Source organism: Carassius carassius, chromosome 44 (assembly GCF_963082965.1).
Source record: "Carassius carassius chromosome 44, fCarCar2.1, whole genome shotgun sequence".
In the NCBI taxonomy this organism is placed as follows: domain Eukaryota; kingdom Metazoa; phylum Chordata; class Actinopteri; order Cypriniformes; family Cyprinidae; genus Carassius; species Carassius carassius.
The window spans coordinates 15684101-15710198 of record NC_081798.1 but is presented as its reverse complement, the minus strand read 5'-3'; the positions used below and the strand labels follow the sequence as shown (position 1 = coordinate 15710198).

Sequence of the window (26098 nt, the reverse complement as noted above, 5' to 3'; positions counted from 1 at the left end):
TATTTTATTTATTTTTTTGCGATGGAGATGACTTTGCAATTCGAGAAAGACGATCAGAAAATATTGACTAATGGACAGGTTATGTTTTTTTTTCAGCCTGTTTTTAATTGGTATTGATGTATTGATTTTGAAAGACTTCACAAGACTGAAACTCTTGTTTTCATAGATAAATTAATTCAGATAATCATGATTTTATTATAAGAAGTCTCATGCCATTTTGTGAATGTTTCTATAACCTATAATCAAAAATATTAAACTAAAATCTGTATGTTTAAATCCTACACATGCCAACAGTTATTGAAGGAATAAACCTTTTTAAAGCATGGATTACAACTACACTCTTTTCTAAATCTTTTTCATTATTATTATTTTTTCTTCAAATCATAACATCAGCATTAACATGAAGATTTATATAACAAATATAATCCTAAAAATGTCTTTATGTAACATTAAAAATTCTACAGTATCTAGTATAAAGGGTGAAGAGAATGTGGAGCATAAAAAAAGATAATTTGAGAAATCCAAGACATTTTTGTCCAGACAGTAGAAATAAAAAGTATAACCAAAATGGTTTGGTAACATGGCTCAAAATCATTGCTTTAGTGTCAAGTGCATTTCTATTTGACAAAAATGAATTTGCTTTGAATTTCAGTAATATCTATCATTATTTGTTTCTGTCCTGGTTTATTTATTACTCCAATTGAAGGCCCTATAACCCAGCAGAATATTCATGATCGTGGGCTGGATATGTCCAGGGCCGAATGTGAACCCCATTTCAGCCCTGCCTATGCTGAAAAATCCCCTTGCTGGAAGTATAATTCCCTTCCTAAATAATACGATCAGTGAATAAAAGCATAAAATAAAACATCAAATTAAGATGAACATAAAAAAGCATAAAAACTTAAATTCAGATGTATCTGAAGCACTTTTCACAATGAATATAAATCCAAAGAAACATGTTTAAATGATAAAGAGCTGTAACAATGCATCGACAGATGGGCTGGAGCCACCTGTAAGTCATGCTGTAGACTACTTGAAAAATAATCTGTTGATCAAATTTTGAGTGCACTGTATTGATATTACTAAATTTACTATTTAAAATACTAAGAGACCAACAACCATAAAAGTTGTATTTATTTATTTATTTATTTTTTGTGGTGGTGGTGGGCCAGGGGGGGTTGGGGGGTGACTGTGGAATAGTAAACCACTTTTTTCTTTAGGACTACACCACTGATGTACATATACATATACAAGAGTTCTAGTAAATTTGCAGCATATACAATTTCATAAAATTAGTGCCTTGTTTGATTTGATTTATTTTCACATTCAGTTGTCTAATTTAAGAGCAACTGACCGGTTGATGTTGTCTGCATGCTTTATGCATTAATGAGCAAACGTGTATCTACTGAAGAGACTATAAAGAGAATAATGTATTCCACATTTTTTTATTTTGTTATGATCTTGTGTTTTTCAAGTGTATTAATGGTACAGGTGTTTATATGTTACTTTTACAAAACTACTTTCCTTCTTTTAGTCTTTGCTCCAGATCTGTCATCTGTTATAGTGAAAACAGCTATGGTCTCACGATCTGTGTTCATCTTCATAACTGATTGTACAATGCATTAATAGTTTGTGGTCTGATGACCATTTCCTAATTCACTCTTTGTAAGAGTCTCATTCAATCTCTTTCTCACACTCGCTGTTATGAAGTTGTTCATCTTCATAGTTATTCAGCTCCTGATGGAGGTTCAGTCTTACAGTAAGTGATGTCTATTGTTTAATTTTGATTAAATACTGTATGTCCACATTTGCCTAATATACTTCAGCATTTGTGTTCAATATGTTTTAGTAATACTGCACACACTTAAACATAAAACTTCTCTGCTTTTTATAGGTGTATTAGTTTTACATTAGCCATGTCATGAAAATGCATTCCCTGACTGCAATAACCTGATTAAACATTTGAGTTCCTAGAAATAAGAAGCTTATATTAATTGGACTTGGTTTTGTAAACATCTTTGGAATGTCCACTGTATTCATCTACATCTGCACATGTTCATATGAAAGTAATTACGGGTGTTACTTGAATGAGAAATTGAGAAAAAAGCAGATATTGAAAATATAAATTTTTAGTTGTGGAGACACTGGATTTTTACAATTATTTTTATATTGTTCCTCGAGGCTCACTTATAATGTTAATAATGTTTTGTGGGTGCTGTTTTTATAGCATCAAATAACTAAAACCAAACTTATTAGAAAAATCACTTCAACACACAAATGTGATAAGAACTACCTAAATGCAAAATTTACTTTTAATTTGTAAGTAGATTATTTTATTTTGGCTCAAACTAAAATGTCCCATTCATTTACATGCATCACAATCCTTGTCTCTGATTCTTGAGTCTCTGTTCATGGACTTTGCTCCTGCTCTTGTTCAGTTTTCCTTTGTTATTTACCTGTGTTTCTTTTTTCATTTCATCAATAAACTTCACACACTGTAAAACCTGGTAAGTTAAGAATACTCAAAATATTTGTGGTAAATTATTGTCTAAAAATATTTGAGTAAACAAACTAAATTTTTTTAAAGTTAATAAAGCTTAACATTTTATGACAAGAGGGGTGGGGCTGAGAGCCATTGGAGCCAAGCCAAGCCTCTCTTCCATGATCCCACCAAACTCATCACGATGATAATCATATACAACTTACTTCCATTAACAGTATATTCATTCAGATCTTTATAGCTCCGTGCTAGTTAGCAACAGCACACTGGTATGTACTAATGTAGTTATCAAAAAAGACATATAAATATTCAAACATCATGCAGTATATAAAGCCTTTAAGTTTTGCTTTCCATCCTCAACCTAACCTCAGGCTCTATCCTTCACCATAACGGTAAAACTTTAAAACCAACATAACAGAAACATATAAAATCCTAACATAACACAACATTTAAGTACTAACTTATGTCTCTATATGTTAATCTTGTGTAAACACACAAAATAACACTTAATTTCTACATTTATTTTCCTTGTTGGCTGATGCAAAGCATGCTGGGAACTAGAAAATCTTTTTAAGTTCACCTTATTACAACAGCATTTTGAGTTTACAGAATTTATTTCAATTCAGTCCAATTAACTTACATTATTATTTGAGTGAAATTAACTAATTTTCACTGTTCGGTTTTACACTGCATGTCATGATGCCTTTAAAGTAATAAATAAATAAATATGAGAATGACAGAATAAATATGAGAATGACTGATTGATCTGTTTTGTTGCAGAATTTCCTAGAGTAAAAGTATCTCCAGATGTCATAAGAGAGTCCAGCTCAGTGAAGATCAGCTGCGAGACAGATCCACGTGTTACAGTGACTGAATGTCACTTCTTCATAAACAGAGAAGAGAAGAAAATGAAAAGCAGTTCATCATGTGAGCTGGATCTCACTGGTGCTGAAGTGTTCAGATGGGCAGCTGTAAAATCACCTGAATCACTCAACATTATCTGTTTCTACACAATGATAACTGAGGGAGGCTCAATCATATCATCATCTGATTCTGATCCTGCCACAGTGATGGTTCGAGGTGAGATATTTCACTGCTGTTCTTCTGTATTAGAAACTTTTATTCCAGTGTTTTTATTGATCATGTATTATTTAACGTTATACAGATTCACTTCTAAAACTCATTATTAGTTAGTGATGATGATGTTACACCTGTAGGGCACTTCTGGATGGATTGGATAATATTTGTAAAGACCCTTTTAATAGACTGTAATAGTACATATTACTGCCTTAAGGTCACACATTACTACTCTAAGGTACTAATATGCAAATAATATACTTTAGGAGTGAAGAAGGGACAAAGGTGTCCCTTTAAGATACTGTCCCAGTGACATGCTGTTGTTTCCTTAAAGCCACATCACTAAATTTATCAAATCAATTTGTTAATAATAATGTTTGTGTTGTTGTTTTCTACCCAAAACCACACATTACTAAAGGACCAACAAGATATTTATTATAATTACTTAAGGATCTGTATCTCCAACTAACTAGCTTTGCTTTAAAGTTTGATAATAATGTAAATAATTAATGTAAATAAATAATGTCAATAAAAAAAATGTAATAATTAAATTATTAATAATGTAAAATGACTCTGTATAATGCTGATAAATTGTCTCTGCAGTTTCAACATCAACCATCACTGAACAAACAACTACAACAGACATGAAAACCTGTGAGTGATTGAGTTTATAAATCAGCTATTCTTACTCCATTCTGAATGTCTTTAAAATGTGAATCACTCTCTCCAGCTCATGATTTGTTGAAGATTTTCTATAATATACATCACCATACATTTCACAATGTCTTTTCATCAGCATTAACTGTAATGTCCACTTCTGAAACCACAACATACAGTAAAACTGGTAAGTTGCTAATCTGTAATATATTTTCTGGTTATTCTACATTAAATTTGAGAAATAATTCCTTTTTAAAAACATATTGCCCTTGAAATGTTATTATTATATTAGCAGATCTCCAAACCAAGATAAACCTGCCAACCAGTACAGCAAAGGAAAACAGAAACGTTCATCCACTCTTTCTCAATGGTAAAAGTCACTGTGTAGAATTAATATGTTGTATTCAAAAAGTTCAAATATACCTGTGAATTATTTTAAAAGTTTATTGCTACATCAGCATCTCATAGTGGTAGATCCTGAATGATTCTAAAGCTTGTTCATTCACCTCCAACACAAAACTGCAATTCTGAATATTTGTAAGAACTAAAACCTTAAACTTTTTTGTGATCATTTCATGCAGAATATTAATGTTACATGAATTTAATAGCAAAAATCTACTATCAATTTATCTAATTCAGTGACATGATTTTTCCTTTATTGCAATATAAACATGGATTAAATCAGTATAAAGCAGATTAAGTCAACACCATTATGGCATAATAATTGTTTGTGCACTAGTAATAATCTCTTTGTTTTTAAAGCCTGGTCTGATTGTGGCATTCCCTGAAAGATATTTTCGATGATAAGGGCATCAGATAATTTCAGGACTTAAGTACAGATTTATCTTAACTTGTTTTTTCTATCTTACTATATTAAAGACTCAGGTCAGCTCTAAAAGCCAATGGCATTTCCTGTGACACCATTACTAGCACAGCACACCATTTTGTGAGAGTGTCTACCCCTTTTAGTGGGATAGTTTCCAAGGTCTAGAACTCAGTTCTTCTAATACAGTACTCTTAAATTCCAGCTATTTACAATTTATAATTTACTCTTGGGAATGGGAAGGTTTAGCCAAACCTGATTGGGATGTAGTTTAGGCCAGATGTTTTATGCCATCTAAAAGCCTGGCACATTAGATGATACATGTATTAATAGGGCATATTTTACTACTAGCGTATTGTGTATGAAGGTTAGATCCAAACCATTCTGTCATCTCTGTAGTAAATCTGCAGTAGGCTCTTATTTGCACATGTTCTGGAAATGTTTGGTGTTTTCTTTTTGGACTTTTGTAAGTCCTGCTATTTCAGAGATTTTACACCTGGATATATCTCAAGACCCTCTGCTTTTTCTACTGTTAGATGACTCTGCTCTCAAGTTGAAATCTCATCAAAATAGGATTTTATTAGCAACGAACACTGCTGCCCAAAACTCTATTTTAGAACCATCTAACCTTGCAACCTTCATTTGGTTATCCTATTTTAGATATATTGTTTTGCTGGAAGGTAAAACTACAAAGCTCAATGGCTCAAGTGACAAGACTATTTAGAACTGGGCTATAATTTCAGAGATATTATTAGATAAGCTAAAATGTTGGCATTGTAACTATAATTGTTCCCCCTTTATATATGTGAACAATTATCATGGCATCTACAAACCCGATTCTAAAAAGTTGGGACACTGTACAAATTGTGAATAAAAAAGGAATAATTGAATAATTTACAAATCTCATAAACTTATATTTATTCACAATAGAATATAGATAACATATAAATTGTTGAAAGTGAGACATTTTGAAATGTCACGCCAAATATTGGCTCATTTTGGATTTCATGAGAGCTACACATTCCAAAAATTTTGGGACAGGTAGCAATTAGAGGCTGGAAAAGATAAATGTACATATAAGGAACAGCTGGAGGACCAATTTGCTTTTTGACCAACTTATAAGGTCAATTGGCAGCATGCATTTTTTTATAGAAAGAGCCTCTCAAAGTGGCAGGTTCTCTCAGAAGTCAAGATGGGCAGAGGATCACCAATTCCTCCATTGCTTGGGTGAAAAAAATTTTACATCTACAGTGCATAAAATCATTCAAAGATTCAGAGAATCTGGAACAATCTCTGTGCGTAAGGGTCAAGGCCAGAAAACCATACTCGATGCCGGTGATCTTTCGACCCTTAGATGGCACTGCATCACAGGAATGCTACTGTAATGTAAATCACAACATGGGCTCAGGAATACTTCAAGAAAACATTGTCGGTGAACACAATGTGCCATTCGTCATTGCCAGCTAAAACTCTATATGTCAAAAAAGAAGCCATATCTAAACATGATCCAGGAGCGCAGACCGTTATAAACAGAAGAGGGGATGCCACACAGTGGTAAACATGCACTGTTAAATATTTCCAGGATTTCACAATATATAACTGTAATATTTCACAGGTAATTATATTATTACCACTTCACAGGCTTTAACTGTGATATTTCACAATATAATACCGTATTTAGACTTTTACTGTGGAAATAATGCAGGCGCGGAGCTTTTACAAGAAACTACTGTGAATTCCGTCATTTTCGCTCTGCAACTGCGTCATCTCAGCTCCCCCGGAGCTCCCTGGCCTGATCTCCTCCATGGTCTTACTCGACGGATTCAGTGCGGTAAGTGTTTAATTTCAAACTTTGTCAATTTGATGACTGTTTTTAATATGAAATTTCATGTTATTTAAAAGTATGAACCAAATTAGCGTTAGTTAAGTTCTGTTTCATGTTTTTGTAACTTAGCTGGAGCAGACTCGCGTCTAGGTTTGAGTGCGCAAATTTGAATGATCAGACGTTGGTTGTGTTAATAAGTGTATAGCTAGTAGTACCGTATTAAGTTATTAACTGTGAGGCTTCACGTTAACTACACCGTCAAAATTGAACTTTAGCTTTGCTTAATGCTTTTCTTAGTTAACGTTCGTTACTCTTAACAGCGCTCTCTCTTTTCCCACAGCATTTTTCTACCACCGGGAAATAAAGTTATAAGGTAAGCTGTGGCCTTAATGTGTGTATTATGACAGTTTTGATCAACTAGATACATTATAGTGTTGTGGATTTGTGCAAAGGTGGAATAAATTAATCTCAAATTAGTAATGTTAGCTAGCTGGGCGTCGTCCATATTTTTCTGCCGTGTGTTCGAAACGGAGCAGCCGTTGTCTGTCTCGTCAACAGAAAAAATAAAGTGCATTTTATTATAAAAAAGATATAGGAAAATAAATGTATTTATCACTGAATTAGTGGAGCTCCGTTAGCTGTGCTATTCTAAAGTAAAACAGGTCGACATCCGGAGATATTAGGAGCCATTTTGTCTGTGAACGGGTAATAATTCTAGGAGGAAGAGTGCAAGCAGAAACAGCCACATGGAGATGGACTGGCAACAGGCTCTTCCTCTATCCTCTGCAAACAGTATGTGTAAATGATGTAAATTGTTGTGTGCAAATGCATTGCCTGGGTAAATCACACACATCTAACTTACTTTGTTGCAGGACTATTCTTGACTGTGTGTTTGTGATGTAAATGTTTTCCAGTTGCTGTTAAGTTATTTAAATGGTTGCTGTTTAATTGAATCCAAGTAATGTCACCTTGTTAAAACTGAGCTAACTTTAGTTTTGCTCAGTACTGCAACAGCAGTGACCCACTGAAGGTGATGACTGGGAACTGAAACCTTTTTAATCCCACTTGAATTAAACTAACATCTTTCTTCTCTGTCTTTTTGTTTATATGTGCTTCTTGGGCATTAACCCAGAGACAGGTACAAAAGCAAAGAGGCAGAGAGGACACATAAACCAGCAAGTCTGTACACTGATCAGGAAGCTCATTGACTTTGAATGGATGTCAGTCTAATGTAAGTTGTGTTCCAACTTCAGAACAAACTAACGAAACACTGTCTTTGTTTTAAGCTAGAATTAGTTATGCAGTAAGATGTTTACTTAAGCTATTAAAGGGTTAGTTCACTCAAAAATGTAAAGTCTCTCATTAATTACACTCCCTCATGATGTTCCAAACAATTTTGTTCAACACAAATTAAGATAATTTTAAGGAGTCCGAGAGCTTTCTGATCCCGCTTATAGACTGCAATGTTAGAACCGCTTTCAAGCCCAAGAAAGGTAGTAAAAACATTGTTAAAATAGTCCACGTGACTACAGTTGGTTCAACCTTATTGCTATGATGCGACGAGAATACTTTTTTTATTTTTTTTAAGTATTTTTATTAAGATTTTACATTTTACAAAAAAGAAAACAAAATTCATTAAGATGTATACGACTCAATGAATGATGATATTAGCAGAAACAACATGTATAATTATTAATATCATCCACTATTAATAATGAAAATATATATAATGATAAATAAAAAAAATAAAAATAATAAAAAAATAATAAAATAATAATAAGGCAATCAGGGCGTATATCGTTTCAGTAAGAGAACAAGCAAGAATTCAGTAGAGGGCAGAACAGACAGCATACAATGTCCTACATTACTGGTCAGATTTAGCGTTAAGTTGGGCAAGATGATCCAGAAATGGTTGCCATATATTGTAAAATTTATCAAGGTTACCAATAACACCATACCGCACTCTCTCCATGTGGAGCACTCCAGTGAGGCAAGCCAACCAGGTCTTAAACTGAGGAACAGTATCCAATTTCCAGAGTCTTAGAATGATGCTTTTAGCAATAATCATTCCATATATAATAGTGCTTTGTACAGAGACAGTATGGACTGACAAAGAAACAGAATATCCAAATAATGCAATCTCTGGATCAGGGTTAAACACAAAACCATACATGTCAGAGAACCACTTAAAAATGCTACACCAAAACTCGTAAAGCTTCGGGCATGTCCAAAAGAGATGGGTAAGAGTGCCCTCTGCAGATTTACACCGGTCACATGTAGGAGAAACAGTGGGAAAAATTCTATGTAATTTCGATTTTGAATAGTGCAATCTATGCATCACCTTAAATTGAATTAACTGATGTCTGGAATTAATAGAACAAGACCGGACCCTGCTAAGGCTCTCCTCCCACTCTTCAGCTCCAATCTGTATACCCAATTCCTCCTCCCAAGCATTTTTTAAAGAGCGTGTAGAATAACTCATTTCTTCAGAAAACACAGAAACAAAATCTGAAATCAAATGTTTGGAATCAGGGGAGCCCAACAGCAGTCTATAAATCCTCCTTTCCTCAGGCAGAGATTCAAAATTAGGCACTGCATGGCGCACATAATTCCTAATCTGTAAGTGTCGAAAAAAGTGTGTTGTGGGTAGTGAAAATTTATCTTTTAATTGCGAAAAAGAAGCAAAATGTTTGTTAATATATAAATCCTCCAAAGTAACAATACCATTCAGCCTCCATATGTTGAATGTTGCATCTGATAGAGAGGGGGTAAATGCATGATTTCGATATACTGGGGCAAAAATAGCAGTGTCAGGTAACCTGCATACCTTTTTAATTTAGCGCCATATTTTCAAACAGTTTGAAACAATGAAATTATCCACCTTAACAGATGTGGGTAATACAGGGTTGGAAAAGAGAAGTGCTGGAAGTGAACTATTTTTAACACCATTTTTTTCAATGGCTACCCAGGGGGGAGTGTCAATAGAAATTTCTGTTTTATAATCCCCCTGCCAATAAACAAGCGCCCTTGCATTCGCTGCCCATTCAATAGTTCACGCTTACATATAATTAGCTGAGATATGGAATGCTTATTTGGCGTGCTGTCCGGGGAAGGGCTCCGAGCTCGGGAATGGCCCGAACCTAGAGTACCCCCCCCCTTCCCCGTCTATTTATAAAGTGAACTTGAAGTGAGGAGATGGGGTGGAGGAGGGATGCTGATAAACCGTCAATGGATAGAGGTAAGTCAGCGATATTTATACTATGGGATTGATTACTTGATTATGGTCCACCTGTGTTGATTAGGCTAAGTATCTGACGCGCTCCTCCCGAATCTTATTAATAAAATTACATTTCAATAGTTCACGCTTACATATAATTAGCTGAGGTATGGAATGCGTATTTGGCGTGCTGTCCGGGGAAGGGCTCCGAGCTCGGGAATGGCCCGAACCTAGAGTACCCCCCAAAAAGCAAATATACAGGAGGACAGCCGCCAGTTTAGAGAATGCCCCCCCAAAAGCATAGAGTACTGGCGGGGGCTGATTTGGTTTCTGAGAAGTCGTCTCGAGCGACTTGGGTGTTGGGAGAGTAGGCCCTACTGGCTGCAGCTAGTGAACTACTTGGTTGTTGGCGCCCGGTCGGTAGGGCTCGAGCCGATGCTCAACTGGAGCTTTTTGGCGTTGGAACGGTGAGCCCTTCCGGCCGATGAGGAGGAGCAGCGTGGTTGTGGTGCCCGACCAGGAGGACCCGAGTTGCCTCGACCGGAATAGGTCACGGTGTCGGCGTACGGGCCCTACTGGCTGATAGCCCCTGCTATTCAGTGGGTGAAGGGCCTAGTGCTGACCGAGAGGGCCCATGAAGCCTCCGACAGGAGATTGAGACTCAGAATGACGGACGTCTGGGTCCTCTCGGTTTGGCAGATAAAAAGCTTTGGGCTGGCCGACAAGGAGGACTCTGGCGACATCTGATGGGAGATCCCGACTCACGGCATTAGATGGATGAGACTCACTTGCGGCCGGCAAGCATAGGCCCGCCCGGGAGAACTCTCGCCAGACGTCTGAAGGGAGCGCACGCATCAGACGGGTAAGCCTCGCCGGACGGGGAGAGTGGAAAGGAAAACCCGACTGGGAGGTCTCTCGCAGCATCCGATGGGGCATTAGACTCAGAACATCGAACGGGTAAGCCTCGCCAGGCGGGGATAAAAGATGTGAGGGTAGCTGAGTTATTATTATTATTATTTTTTTTTTTTTTTTTTTTTTTTTTTTTTTTGCAGGATTTGGCGAGAGGACGAGACTCGTAGCGTCGGACGGTTAAGCCTCGCCTACCGTCAAATGGAAAGGGAAGTTGCGTGGCCGAGAGACTGTTACCGACGTCCGAAGGGAGCACACGCATCGAACGGGTAAGCCTCGCCGACCGTAGAGTGGAAACGTAAAGCCAGTCTGTCCAGGAGGCTCTCGCCAGCGTCCGAAGGGAGCACGCGCATCGAACGGGTAAGCCTCGCTGACCATAGAAAAGGAAAAGGTAAGGTTGTCTAACCGGGAGGCTCTCGCCGGCGTCCGAAGGGAGCACACGCATCGAACGGGTAAGCCTCTCCGGATGTGTGACAGAAAAGGTAACGATAGGTGGCCAGGAGGCATTTGTCCGCATCCAACGGGGACTTCCAGTTCCCCAAAAACAACTGGGTGAGCCTCGCAGGCCGTAGGATGGAAAAGGTAAGTTTGTGTGGTCGTTAGGCTGTCGTCAGCGTCTTATGGGAGTTTGCTACTCACGGCAAGAGACGGGTAAGCCTTGGCGACCGTAGGAAGGAGGGAGGGTTTATTTGTGTGTTTGGTGCCTGCGGCATCGAACGGCTTGCTTGTAGGTTTTGTAACCTAGACCACGCGGAATGGTCGTGATTGGCTGGCCAGGAGGCTCTCGCCAGCGTCCGATGGGAGCACTCTCATCGAACGGGTGAGCCTCGCTGGCCAAGGATGGAAAAGGTCAGGTTGTCTAGCCAGGAGGCTCTGACCGACGTCCGATAGGAGCTTAGCTCCAGGAATCGAACGGGTAAACCTCTCTGGCTGAAGGACGGAAAAGGTTGTCCGGCCGGGAGGCTCTTACCTTCGGCCGACAGGAGCTTAGCTCCCGGAATCGAACGGTTAAGCCTCGCTGGCCAAAGGACGAAAAGGTAAGGTTGTCTAGCCGGGAAGCTCTCACCTACATTCAATGGGAGCCCTGACTCCGTGCATTGGATGGGTAAACCTCTCCGTACGTAAGACAGAATGGCAAAACAGGTAGCCAGGGGCTTTTACCTACGTCCGAAGGGAGTGTGAGCTCCAGGCAACGAACGGGTAAGCCTTGTTGGCCGCAGATTGGAAAAGGTGAGGTTGTCTGGCCGGGAGGCTCTCGTCGGCATCCGATGGGAGCTCGAGCTCCTGTCATCGAAGAGAGAAGCCTCGCTGGTCATAGGATCGAAAAGGTAAGGTTATCTGGCCGGGAGGCTATGGCCGGCATCCGGTGTTTTTTTTTTTTTTTTTTTTTTTTTTTTGGGGGTTAATCTAGCTTTTTAATCGGGTAAACTTCGCTGGTGGTCGGATGGAAAGTCCAAGATTGCTTAAGCGGGAAAGCGTCTGACAGGAGTTTAATACTCACGATGTCATACGAGTAAGCTTTGCTGATAGTTGAACGAAGAAGGCAAAGGTTGGCTCAACCGGGAGCACTCTTGCAGCGCCTGACAGGGAGTTCGATACTGAGGAGGATTTGGTTGTCTACGAGGGTAGACGCTGTGAGGCTTACTTGAATAATTGTTTAGCAAATCCAATAAGCTGCTTCCGATAATGAGTCCGAAAAATCTTGTTGTAGTCATTGTATTCGAAATTAAGCGTGCAAAAATAAATAGGATTTCCTGTGCCAGTGTACCCCAAATAGGTGCCGTGTATCGGCGATGTGGTCGTTGTCGTATTGTCATATTGTCAGCACATGAGATCGATGGTACATATCGACGATGTAATCGTGCATGGGTGGAGTAAGAGAAAGATTCTTTATACTTGTCTGAGCTTACTATTTGCCATTTTAACCATGCAGGTGCACGAAAAAGCCTATGGAATCACCAATAATCGAAAAAAATATATATATTTTTTGGACGTACTGATAAACTGGCATTAAATATAAAATACTATATTTAAAACTGCTAGTTCATGTAGTCGACACTATTGTCATCTCGCTTGTCCAGTGAAATTATTTTTCATAAGTATTTATTTTATTTTTTATTTTTATTTATTTATTTATTTATTTTTTAAACTATAGTAGATTTTGTTTAAAGTCCAACGATTTAACCCTAATATGGACGTAAACAACTGCCTTAAATGTAAGGTATTCAAAAACCGGTAAGTTCATATATTTGGAGTGAGTTCGGTTGAAATGATGCCTTGGTCATACGCGCTCCGGACCACATGCCTCATGATGGGACCGACGCGCCGCCCCTGAGACCAGAATGAGATGCATTCTAATGTAACTGTGGCATTAAACTCCGTTAGTGAGAGCTCCTTTAAAATGTGGCACGTATCGGATTTACCTGTTAAAGTACGATGGAATACCTTATATCTGCAAACGATGCATGTCTATTTGTGGATGGAGACTTCTTTGCCACCTGCAGGCTCACGTCATCCTTTGAGAGCACGGGCGAGCGTGAAGTGCAGTGCTGAGATGGGATAACGGAGCGGTTTGATAGCCGAATTATGGTAGGCCGCCTGATAATTATAATTAAAAAAAAAAATAAAAAACGTTGATTGGAGAATGGGCCTAATATAGTCTTGGCTATTGTCGATACATGATGCTGTCACCGCAACCTAGGATGCCTGGCATACCTAGAAGCGGAAATTATTATTAGTATTATTTTTTTATTTTTTTTTTATTCATTTTTTTTTTTGCGTGTGAACAGACGCTGCTGTGGCAGTGGGGAGATACAGGAAAGGCTCCTGCAGGAGCAGATACTGCTGCGGCAGTGAGGAGGTATAGGAAAGGCTCCTGCGGGAGCAGACACTGCTGCGGCAGTGGGGAGGTATAGGAAAGGCTCCTGCGGGAGCAGACACTGCTGCGGCAGTGGGGAGGTATAGGAAAGGCTCCTGCGGGAGCAGACACTGCTGCGGCAGTGAGGAGGTATAGGAAAGGCTCCTGCGGGAGCAGACACTACTGCGGCAGTGAGGAGGTATAGGAAAGGCTCCTGCGGGAGCAGACACTGCTGCGGCAGTGGGGAGATACGGGAAAGGCTCCTGCGGGAGCAGACGCTGCTGCGGCAGTGGGGAGGTATAGGGAAGGCTTCTGCGGGAGCAGACACTGCTGCGGCAGTGAGGAGGTATAGGAAAGGCTCCTGCGGGAGCAGACACTGCTGCGGCAGTGGAGAGATACGGGAAAGGCTCCTGCGGGAGCAGACACTGCTGCAGCAGTGAGGAGGTATAGGAAAGGCTCCTGCGGGAGCAGACATTGCTGCGGCAGTGGGGAGATACGGGAAAGGCTCCTGCGGGAGCAGACGCTGCTGCGGCAGTGATGAGGTACAGGTAAGGCTCCTGCGGGAGCAGTAACTGCTGCGGCAGTGAGGAGGTATAGGAAAGGCCCCTGCGGGAGCAGACACTGCTGCGGCAGTGAGGAGGTACGTGCAAGGCTACTTGCTTCGGCTGCTGTAGATGTTGGCTGTGGGAAGAGTAAAAAAAAAAAAAAAAAAAAAAAAAAGGTTAGTAACATTTGATGGGGCAAGCTAAAAATGAATGGGTAGCCTACTGTGTCACCAGCTCAGCAATTGGTTGCCTGATTTGACAATTCCTCGAGCCTTGTCCACATTATTAGGTTCCTGTTGGAAAAGCATCTTTCCTCTCGTTTGGCCTCCGGGCTCTTTAGACGGTTTCCTGAGCGGATACGTTTGGAACGCTGTTTTCACGTTGTAGTATGGACTGTGGAAACAGAGGCTTTTGGAAACGATGAAGCATGTTTAGTCTTGTAAGACGTTGTACCGAAAGACATGATTACAGCAATAACATTAACCCCTTACCAGTCACCCCCCATTTTTGACATGGAGACAGAAATTACATACCCAAAATAAAGATGTTTCTGCTCATGATTCTTTCTGACTAGATCCATGATCAACATTTGTCCACGAGCTAACACTTCGACGTTTACCGTTCAGGAATAGGAATCGTTTTCCTGACATAATTACTTAATAACTGTCACTGAAATGATGTTTTATCGAAATATTGGTCAATTGGCTTTCAATTGATGCCGGGTTTATCCAGATCAAGTAAGGGAGTGATGTTTAACGTGCTGTGAAAATGAACGATAATAAACTGGGGCGGTTGGCGATGCTTGCAAGCAAATGGGTTAATGGCAGTTATGTGCTATTCGCTTCCAAGTGGTTTCTAAAGATGTTTACTTGCCAGTTTTTTCGTATTACGGTCCTTAAAGTCCCCGTGAAACGGAAGTTGCAAACGACTTTTCTCCAGTGTTGTGACGTATTTCCGAGAGAAACGGAATAATAAATGAGGAAAGTAGTGGGCGTGGCTTATTTTCCAACTAGCACCTGATTGGATCTAGATAAGTAGGTGTTTAATTCGAAAAATAGAGACAGATCTAAATGCAAGTTTACAATCGGTTATTGAGGATTACTCGCCACCTGAATCACCACAATTTAGTTTCAGCAGGAAAAGGAAGATGAGAACAGGAACACACCGAGGATCATTTACAAAAATCCTTGCCATCTCTCCTTTCACACGCTGTCAATGCTCGCTACACACAGGCAGCCTGTCAGTGTCAGTTTGAGGGGCGTGGTTATGGATTAAGCAGACACCAAATTCCTCAAGCCTACATCATCAGTGAAGGTCCTCCAATGCAGAGGGGGGGGGCATTTTCAGATTTTGATTAAAGCAGAAATTTTTTTTTTTTTTTTTTTTTTTTTTTTTTGTGTGGATTGGCTCGCATGGATGAATTGTTCAGCACAAACGATCAATTTAGGCAAACAAAGTAAATAAATAAAGGTCCCTAAATGATTTGGTCCTACCAGAAAACTTGCATAGAAATTAAAATTTAAAATTAAATTAAGCATTTAGCAGAGACTCTTTTATCCAGAGACTTACGAGCTTTTTTTTTTTTTTTTTTTTTTCCTTTCTCCTTCATGGAACTTATGTCTGTATCATTTCCGTGAGGTTTAAACGTGCGCGGTAAGGCGAATGTAATGCCTTTGCTTCGTGGTTAAGTGGCACCTTCGTCCGACGGAACGTTTGTATCTGTAGTCCAAATCTATGCGCAATCCACACTCCAGATCAGCAGGTGGTGGTAATGCACCTTTACGCTGGTTTGCCAAAACCGCCACTAGCAGAAGAAGACGGAACTGCGTCATGACGTCGTTTAACAAACTTTTGCCGCGAACCTGCTTTTAGATGCAACACTTTGGATGCCAACTGCCGTAAAAATCCAATGAAGAAAAAGAAGAACCTGTTTTTAGCGTCTTCGCCTGAAAATGTATTGGTTAACGTCGCGCGGTCTGCGCTGCTAGAGGAAGCGGCCTCAAACTGCCACTCGGCCGGTACGCCGGGGTGAAAGGCTGAGCCGCGGTGAGAACTGGGGTTCGACCCGTGCTGGTTGGGTTCTTTCTGCTGCAATCCAGCGCTCGGGGAGGGCTCGGTCTCGGGCGGCACGATTGTTGTGTCGAGCAAGGCGAGCTCGGAGCTTGCACGGTCTATTGGCCACGACGTGTGGCTTGGCGAGGAGAGCAGCTGTCACGATGACGCTTAATGCTGCTCAACGGCCGTGTTTGGCTGGGTAGAAATGATCTCGGGTCCGAGAAAAGCAGCAGCAGGTCTTATAAATCCCCTGTGTAGCTCACTTCGTTGGTACGAAAATTGGGTCTGTGGTAAGATGACGGACGAAGCGAACCATCATGCTGATAAACCGTCAATGGATAGAGGTAAGTCAGCGATATTTATACTATGGGATTGATTACTTGATTATGGTCCACCTGTGTTGATTAGGCTAAGTATCTGACGCGCTCCTCCCGAATCTTATTAATAAAATTACATATAATAATGCAAAAAGCAAGGCAACCCTAGCCCACCTTTAATCCTTGGTTTCTGTAAATGTGTTTTTGATATTCTGTGAGCTTTAAAACCCCAGATAAAAGGCAAGATTATTGAATCTAATGTTTTAAAAAAAGACTTTGTCAGAAAAATAGGAATGTTTTGAAAAAGATACAAGAATCTAGGCAGAGAGACCATTTTAACAGCGTTTATACGGCCTATCATAGAAAGAGGAAGAGTTCTCCATTTGCTAATGTTTATCTTTAAATCCTCTAATTTCTGAAGAAAATTCAACTTAAAAATGAATTTGGGGTTTTTGGGCAAAACGACTCCGAGATACTTAAGTCTGTCTGTAATTTTGAATGGGAGATTTTGTAGGAATTCAGTAGCAAGATCAGCATTTAAAGACATGAATTCACTCTTCTGCCAATTAATGGTATATCCAGAGACTTTACCAAAAGATTCTATAAGATCTAACAGCGAAGGGACAGACTGCTCAGGATTTGACAGAAAGAGAACAACATCATCTGCATATAAGGAGATTTGATGATCTACATTTCCCAGTTTTATAGGCTCAATAGATGGATGGTTTCTAATACTGATCGCAAGGGGTTCTATCGCAATTGCAAAGAGTAAAGGGCTGAGGGGACACCCCTGACGTGTTCCTCGGTGCAATAAAAAGGATTTTGACTTTTCTTGATTTGTGAGTACGGACGAGGTTGGGTGAGCATATAATGTTTTAATCCATGACACAAAACGACTACCAAACCCACATTCCTCCATAACTTTCACCATATAGGGCCACTCCACCTGATCAAAAGCCTTTTCTGCATCTAAGCACAAAGCAGCCACTTTAGAGCCTTTTTTATATTTATGGTATATTATGTTTATTAATCTTCTAACATTAAAAAATGAAAATCTATTAGGAACAAAACCAGTTTGATCCATATGTATAATGGAGGAAATGTATTTATTTAACCTATTAGCTAATAATTTTGTAAAAATTTTCATGTCAGAATTTAGTAATGCAATAGGGCGATAAGATGAGGGCTCAGTCTCATCCCTACCTTCTTTTAATATTAGTGAGATATTAGCATCGTATAATGTGTCAGGGAATTTTTGAGTTTCAAGAGAATGAGTGAACATCCTCAGTAAGAGGGGAGCCAGCTTTCCAGAATATTTTTTATATAATTCAATGCCGAAACCGTCTGGCCCCGCCACCTTGCCGTTAGGGAAAGATTTTATAGAATCAACAATCTCTGAAATAGTAATTTCAGAGTTTAAAGCCTCACGAGCGACATCACTTAATTTAGGAAGATTCAAGTGTCCTAGCCAATTAGAAATGTCCCCTTTTGCTTTTGACGTATATAAATGTTCATAATATTCTCTAAAGCGATCATTTATACTTTTAGGATCCACAAGCATGCCTCCTGCTTTTGATTTGATTTTGTGTATGACTTTATTTGCTTGTAAACCCCTCAGCTGTCGCGCCAGCAATTTATGGGGCTTATCCCCCAACTCAAAATATTTTTGTCTTATCCTCAACAATTGATCCCATACCTGTCCTGATATAATAGTATTGTATTCATATTTTAATTTAAGAATATTCTGCAAAGTGGAGGGGCTAGAGGAGATTCTATAGGAGGGTTCCAATTGAGATAATTCCTCTTCTATTTCTGCAAGGCGTCTACGTTTGGCTCGTCTGGCTGAAGATTCAAAAGAGATAATATGTCCTCTAATCACAGCTTTAAAAGATTCCCATAAAGTGGAGTCGGTAACTTCAGAATTATCATTAATATCTAGAAAATCTGAGATTTTTTCAGAAATAAATTGGCAAAATGATACATCAGAAAGTAGAGAAGGATGAAAACGCCAACAATGCGGTTTAATCATTTGGCCAAGATCCAGAACCACTGAAGTTGGAGAATGGTCAGAAATTAAGATGTTGTGATAGTCTGAGGAGATCACATATGATATAAGTTTTGAGTCAAGTAAAAAATAATCTATTCTAGAAAAAGACTTGTGCCTCTGAGAAAAAATGAATAATCTCTACCTGGGGGGTGTATCAGTCTCCATATATCAACTAGATTCATAGAGGAAATGAGGTTATTCAAAACTATGGAGGCAGAAGGTAATTGGCTTACTTGGGCTGACCTGTCCAAAACATTATCAAGCACACAGTTAAAATCACCACCTACAATAACATGTGAATCAGTAGAGTCAGACAATAAATTAAATATTTTAGTAAAGAAGGTGGGGTCATCAAAGTTAGGCCCATATACATTAAGAAGTGTAACATGAAACGAATAAATGTAACCAGTTACCAAAATATATCTACCGTTTGGATCACTCAAAGTAGAAACATGTCTGAAAGGAACTGTTTTACGGATTAAAATTGCCACTCCTCTTGCCTTGCTAGAGAACGTGGACTGAAAGATATGGCCAACCCAGCTGCATTTAAGCATTTCTCCCTCGTAGGCCTAATATGGGTCTCCTGCAAGTACATAACATCAGCGGACAGAGATTTCAAATGTGAAAATATTTTAGCACGCTTGATCACATGACCCAGGCCACGCACGTTCCAGCTGGTAAAAGTGATGCCGCTGCCCTTTGAAGATAGACTAGGATTCATACAAAAGTTGGGAACAAAAAATGCTCAAGCCTGACGCCCTTTTAAAACAATTATTGGTGATAATAAAAAGAGAGAAAAAAAGAAGAAAACACAACTCGCGGAAAAGTAACACTACCCCCCCACCCCCGTCCCACTTTCCCAAACAAAGTGAGAACACGCGTCCCAAAAACTCACTGAGGGGTTGCCGGACCATCGGAACAGTGAAACTAAAACTAAAAAGCCCTAACTCCCTCTCCCATTACTTGAAAAAATAAATTATGAACAAAGGAAACGGTCAAATGTCATAATGTTAAATGTCCCAGTCTGAGTAACAGTAACTTAGCTGTTAGATAAAAGTCAGGTACCGGAGCATGTTAAGCCAGCATGTAGGTATCACATGCTTTTCAAGACAGAGTCTCGATGAATGCCTTAGCTTCCTCGGGCGAGGAAAACACCCTGTCAGTGGACCCATGAGTGACGCGCAGTTTTGCCGGATAGATGAAGCCGCTTCTCACATCAGCTTCTCGGAGATGCTTCCTGACGTCATTGAATGCCTGCCGCTGCTTCATTATATCAGCTGGAAGGTCGGGGAAAATGTGTATCGGCCTGCCCTTGTAGCGCAGAGGAAACTGTTGACGAGCCAGTTGAAGTATTTTTTCCTTCATTTGAAAGTAATGAATATGGGCTATCATCACACGCGGCCGCGCGTCTTCTCCAGAAAGTTGCCTCCCGAGACGATGAGCTCGATCCACTTTCAACGGCTCCGAGAAGTTGCTAGCGCCCAGCAGGTCTGGAATAAACTTCGTCAGGAATTCCGTTGGGCGCCCGTTCTCTATCTTCTCAGGTAAGCCGACTATTTTGATGTTTTGCCGTCTTGAGCGAGCCTCCAGATCGATCAATTTCTCTCGGAGTGATTTGTTCTCTGACTGAACTTTAGCGCACGTCTGCTCGACGAGGGAAAGTCGGCGGTCATAATCAGCAGTAGCATTTTCTACCTCCTTAATTCTGTCCCCGAGGCACACTAAAGATGCTTGAGTGGACGCCAAAGATGCTTCCAGAAGATCAAATCGATCAGTCATCGTTTTGCTCATATTCTGTATTGCCAACAGAACACTAGTTGATTCCGCGTCAGCTTCGCCACTCGACCCCGGGGATGCCGCGGCCTGCTCCGCCATCTTCGACTGCGACTGAACAGGAGATTCATTCAATGCTTTTTCCAACTTCTTTCCCCTTTCAGCTTTTGGCTTAGTCATTATACAGCTCTTCAATAAAAGCAATTATAAAGTAATGCCGGTAGAAAAAAAACCAGAATTTTCTAAGAATGACCAAGTAATTCAAAATAAGGAGAGGAGCTCAGCAGAACACGTCTACTCCATGCGGTACTCCATAGCGCCCCCCCCCCGCGACGAGAATACTTTTTGTGCGTTCCGCACTATTAAGTATTATTGCATCGCTTCATAACATTAAGGTTGAACCACTGTAGTCACATGGACTATTTTAACAATTTCACTACCTTTCCGGGCCTTGAAAGTGGTAATAAAATTGCTGTCCATGGAGGAGTCAGAAAATGTCTTAATTTGTGTTCCGAAGATGAACGAAGGGCTAACGTGTTTGGAATGAGGGTGGGTTTTTGGGTAAACTATGCCTTTAACCCCTTAACTGTCACTCGTGTTTTTGAAGATAGACTTGAATGTGCATGATACAAACCTAAATTTTTATAATTCATGACTGAAAACATTTTGTAACATGATTTTGATGTGCCATTTACATGGTAATGCAATGTCTGATTTTAAAATGGGTTTTAAAGGATGAATTTTGAGATTTTATGTTTTCAAGTGATATATAACTTCTGATGATTTCTAAAACATGATAGAGAAAAAGGCAACGAGAAAGTCTTTTTTTTAAACAAAGGTCAAAACTCATTTTGTAATGTAGATTTCTGAGGGTGCACTCTTGTCATAAATTAATCTATTACTTTTCCTACATAATTTTTAACAAATAATATTGGAAAAATATATATTTGGGAGTCTTGAACCTTTCCAACGATATATAGTTTGTCAGGATTAGATTAGATTTGATTGTAATATAGTATAGTCAACGTAGGCGTCCCGTATACGGGACGGGGTGACAGTTAACAGGTTAATCTGTTCTACGAGTTTAGACAGGCTGCAAAATGTGTAAAATTCATTGTTCTTACGTTTATTTGAATTAAACATGCCTTTTCAATGTTATAGGTTATTGATATGTTAGAATAAAAACGTCAAATTTACAGACGTACTTTACAATAGTTTTAAGTGTAAATTTACATCACATTACTGGCTTACTGAGTTGCATTACTATGTACGCATGTCATGTAATTTTTGCTTAACCTCAATCATGTTACTTTCAGAGTCCGCTGGTTTGTTGATTTAATATTAATTGATATAGTACTATTCACATGATTTATCTGATTTATCATGAGTTTTACAATTGTAATTTCTTAAATTGTACACATTTTAGGATTAGTTTTACAATGCGAGTACCATACTTGCAGGTACTTGCACCACAAAGTAACTTAAACTTTTTGTCTTTCTTATCTTTTGTAGATAGTGGACAGAACCCATACTATGCAGGTGCCTGCTGCAAGGGAAGGAGTGAGACACCTGCAACCCTCTCTTTTCCCACCTTTTTGTCTTTTCTTCCCTCTCTCACTCTCTCTTCTCTCTCTCCTTCTTTCTCTTTTCAGCTCCTATGTTGTGAAGTACCATTATCACATAGTAAACACATGCACAGTGCACACACATAGACACACATTCCTGTTACCCAGTGTTTATTCCTGTTATTAAATTGTATTTTTCAAGTACCATTATCACATAATGGTAAACACAGTAAACACATTCACACACATATTGACAGACATTCATGTTACCCAGTGTTCATTCATGTTACACAGTGTTTATTCCTGTTATTAAAATGTATTTTTCTTCTAAAAAAATAAAAGTTAAACCATTGTTTTTATCAGTTTTGTTTGGTCCATCATTTATGCTAAATCACAGTATAGACATGGTTAAATACAGTAATTCTATAGCAGCTTACTGTTAAATTACAGTAATATGATAGACTAACTGTAATTGCACAGTAAAATACTGTAATTATACAGCAGCTTACTGCTAAATCACAGTAATATGACGGCATAGTTTTTGTGAAGTCACAGTAAACAGCTGTCATTTCACAATTATTTACTGTAAAAATGATACGGTAACTTGCTGTGAAAGTCATGCAATTATTAACCTGCAATTTATTGTAAATTTACAGTGAAATAATTAATAGTGTGGCCTTGTCCCAACTTTTTTGAGATGTGTTGATGCCATGAAATTTAAAATCAACTTATTTTTCCCTTAAAATTATACATTTTCTCAGTTTGGTATGTCATCTATGTTGTATTCTGAATAAAATATTGGGTAACACTTTCTATGAAGCCTGTATTTATAATACATTATGAGGGTATATTTAAGGCATTATAATGATATATATAATAATAAACCTTATAATATGTTGTATCATCTCATGAATATTCATAAGAACAGTTTTAATATATTATAATATTTACTTATTTGTGGTTATAGCTTTTAAGAGTATGATGATTTAAAACACAATGAACATGTTGCATCCACTTTTACAGTGGATAAAACTTTACATAGTTATAAAGTATTATAAGTCTAATTTTTTTTGCCATTTTTCTGATGCTACTTAAAGCGGTCAAAGTCCACTTATAAGTAGTAATAATAATATGAATAACTTTTTTCTCTCAAACAGACATAAGATTTGCTTTGCACTATTTTTATTGTAATATCAATTTGATTATGTTGATGGTACCCTTTAGACAGCTGTTGATAAGTAACTCTGTAACTACATATCAACAAGCGGTCATTAGAGTATTAGTATATCTGCTACTGTAAATATAGTCTAACACTTTATTTTGATGCTCAACCAACAGATAAACTGACTATAAGTGTCTTTGCAAGTATGTCTTATTCTACCATAGTAGATTCTACCATTCTAGAGAAAACTAATACTCTAATGAGAGTTAGTTGGCATGTAGTTGCAAAGTTGTTTATAGTCGATTGATTAAGGGGACAATCAAAATAAAATGTAACCATATAAAACATTGTTTTTATTTTTTCAGTTGGAGTATTAATCTCACATCATTTAATTAACATTAGCTGCACAGGAAACACTGAAATAACACTCAACATCTAACCACTCACAAGCTGAAGTAAGATACTGTGCAGATCTTAAATAAACAATGTCAAGATATGATACAGTCCATTATACTGTAAATGAAGTAGATGTAATATGGTGTTCATTGTGTGTTATGAATAATCATACTCTTAAACTTAAAACTGGAAATACATAAGTATTATGATGTATTATAATTGTTGTTATGATTATTCATGAGTTGATATAACATATTATAAGGTGTTTTATAATGCATTATGCATTCATTATAATGCCTTAAGAATACCCTTATAATGTATTATAAATACGGGCTTCATATAAATTGTTACCAAATATTGAAATTTGAAACTTCCACATCATTGCATTCTGTTTTTATTTACAATTTGTATAGTGTCTCAACTTTTTTGGAATCGGGTTGGTATTTGTATATATAATTCGGCAGAGTTTTGATTTAAGTTCTTGTTATAGGAAATTAAATTCAAATAAAAATGTTGATTAAAAAAACATAAATTCACATGTAATATTTTGGAGTCATGTGTAACCATTTTACGTTAAATCATGAAAAACCAAAAGAAAAAAAGTATTAAATCAAATCATTAAATAATTTTTCCTTTTGACAGGCTCATGGCTTTCAGTAGTGCTGGTTTTCACTGGTATTGGTTTATTTCTGTCTGGACTCATAGGATTCGTCTGTCTGTGCCGCTTTACCAGTAAGTACAATGTACAGGTTTAGTTGTGCATAAACTGAACTCCATGATACAGTAACATATGAAAATAAAGTCTGTATCTCTGCAGGTTCTGCTGATGTTCTCACAGAGGTGAACTACGTCTCCTGCCAGATGGAAACAACATCTCTTTTAACTTCATCTTTGTGCTCATCAAAACATGGATGACCTTTTTACTTTCTTCACTTGTTGCCTCTGAAGAACAAAAATGTGTACAGAAAGATAATACAGCATAAATCAACTGAATTCATATTCTGATCAGCAGGCCAGACAGAATCTGTGAATTAAGATTTTGGGAGAAAATACATTTTATATGGGTGAAATATGTTAAATGTAACCGAAAGCATCTGAGAGTCATCTGTGGAGTTCAGTGATGCTGAATCAGTGTCTTTTTAAGAAATTTCAAATCTAATTCAAGTAGTTTTTAGAATACTTTTTAAATGATATATTGTAATATATACATGTACACAAAGTTGCAATTTGTTATAAACAATTTCACAAAATTAGCATAGTGACTTACTTTTTTAAGTTGTATTTTTTTCTGTCAATTGTCTGATCAATGAGCAACTAAACTTCTTTACTTTAATAAGCATGTTTTATGCATTATTGAGCAAACTTGTACACAATAAAGTGACTTTAAAGTGAATAATGTATTCCACAGTCTTAATGTGATATGATGTAACAGGCCAATTTAGCTCAAAATGAGTCATTTAAGATTTTAAAGGGAATTTGAACAGAATCACTGTTTCACGGCTGAACACTGAGATGCCCTGCGATTCACTGAATGAGCCTTTAACATCAAATCTGCACTGGATATTAATATCCAAAGTATAGTGAAAACACTATCAATTAGCACAGTAACAAGAAAAATGGTTGGGCGTCATCAGACGGTGCGGAGTTGTGTGGGCTGGTTGAAGTTGAACGGGCACTCGAGGTTACAAGACTTAACTCAGTACGTGGTCCGAATTTTCCCGCTCTTGCAGGGTATAACAAGAATATGATACATTTGACAAATAACTGATGGTCAGGAATGTTTCAAGCAACCAGATTGAAACACATACATACTAAACATGAATATGAATCCTTAAGCAATTCAATAATTATTAAAAGACATACACAATATTTTAATTAGAAACATGATAGTCAAATGTGTGGGTTACATGTAAATTAATATGGAGTTAAGCAATGGACTGATATTCATTTATAAGTCTTTTTGAGTTCATTTTGGTGCATCTACCTCTATAAAAGGTTTCTGTGCCATTCTCTGACATAAGGACGCTCTGTGGAGACCAGAGGTTAAAAGGTCCCCCTTAGGAATTTCAGTCTGGTTCTTCTAGGTGGGGGGATGTCAATGATCTTGTGATCATGATTTCATGGGTTTACATGTGATGGTCAGGCTGTGCATCTTTTTGACCATCAATCTTTTTCGAATTGAAATTGTCAATAATTGTTCTAATGGTGTTAATGTTGAAAGCTGTTTTGGGAAAGAGTTGGTTGGTTTGTGGACTTGCTTCAGACTATGGTGCCAGGAGTTGCTTTACAATATCCTGTTTCCTCTCTGTGGAATTCATCTCATTTCAACCATGCTTCCGATCACATCTTTAATTTGTCTGGTTCGGGTCTGAT

General features: G+C 38.3%; 1 protein-coding gene across 1 annotated transcript; it reads left to right on the top strand.

The window, feature by feature from the left end:
• The first annotated feature begins 1704 nt into the window (after window positions 1-1704).
• Window positions 1705-24852, top strand: LOC132126230 (uncharacterized). Its single transcript, XM_059537361.1, has 7 exons — window positions 1705-1759; window positions 3281-3580; window positions 4181-4231; window positions 4374-4421; window positions 4530-4604; window positions 24368-24457; window positions 24543-24852. The coding sequence occupies exons 1-7, from the start codon at window positions 1705-1707 to the stop codon at window positions 24638-24640; spliced, it is 717 nt and encodes a 238-aa protein (XP_059393344.1). The 3' UTR covers window positions 24641-24852.
• Window positions 24853-26098: the final 1246 nt, after the last annotated feature.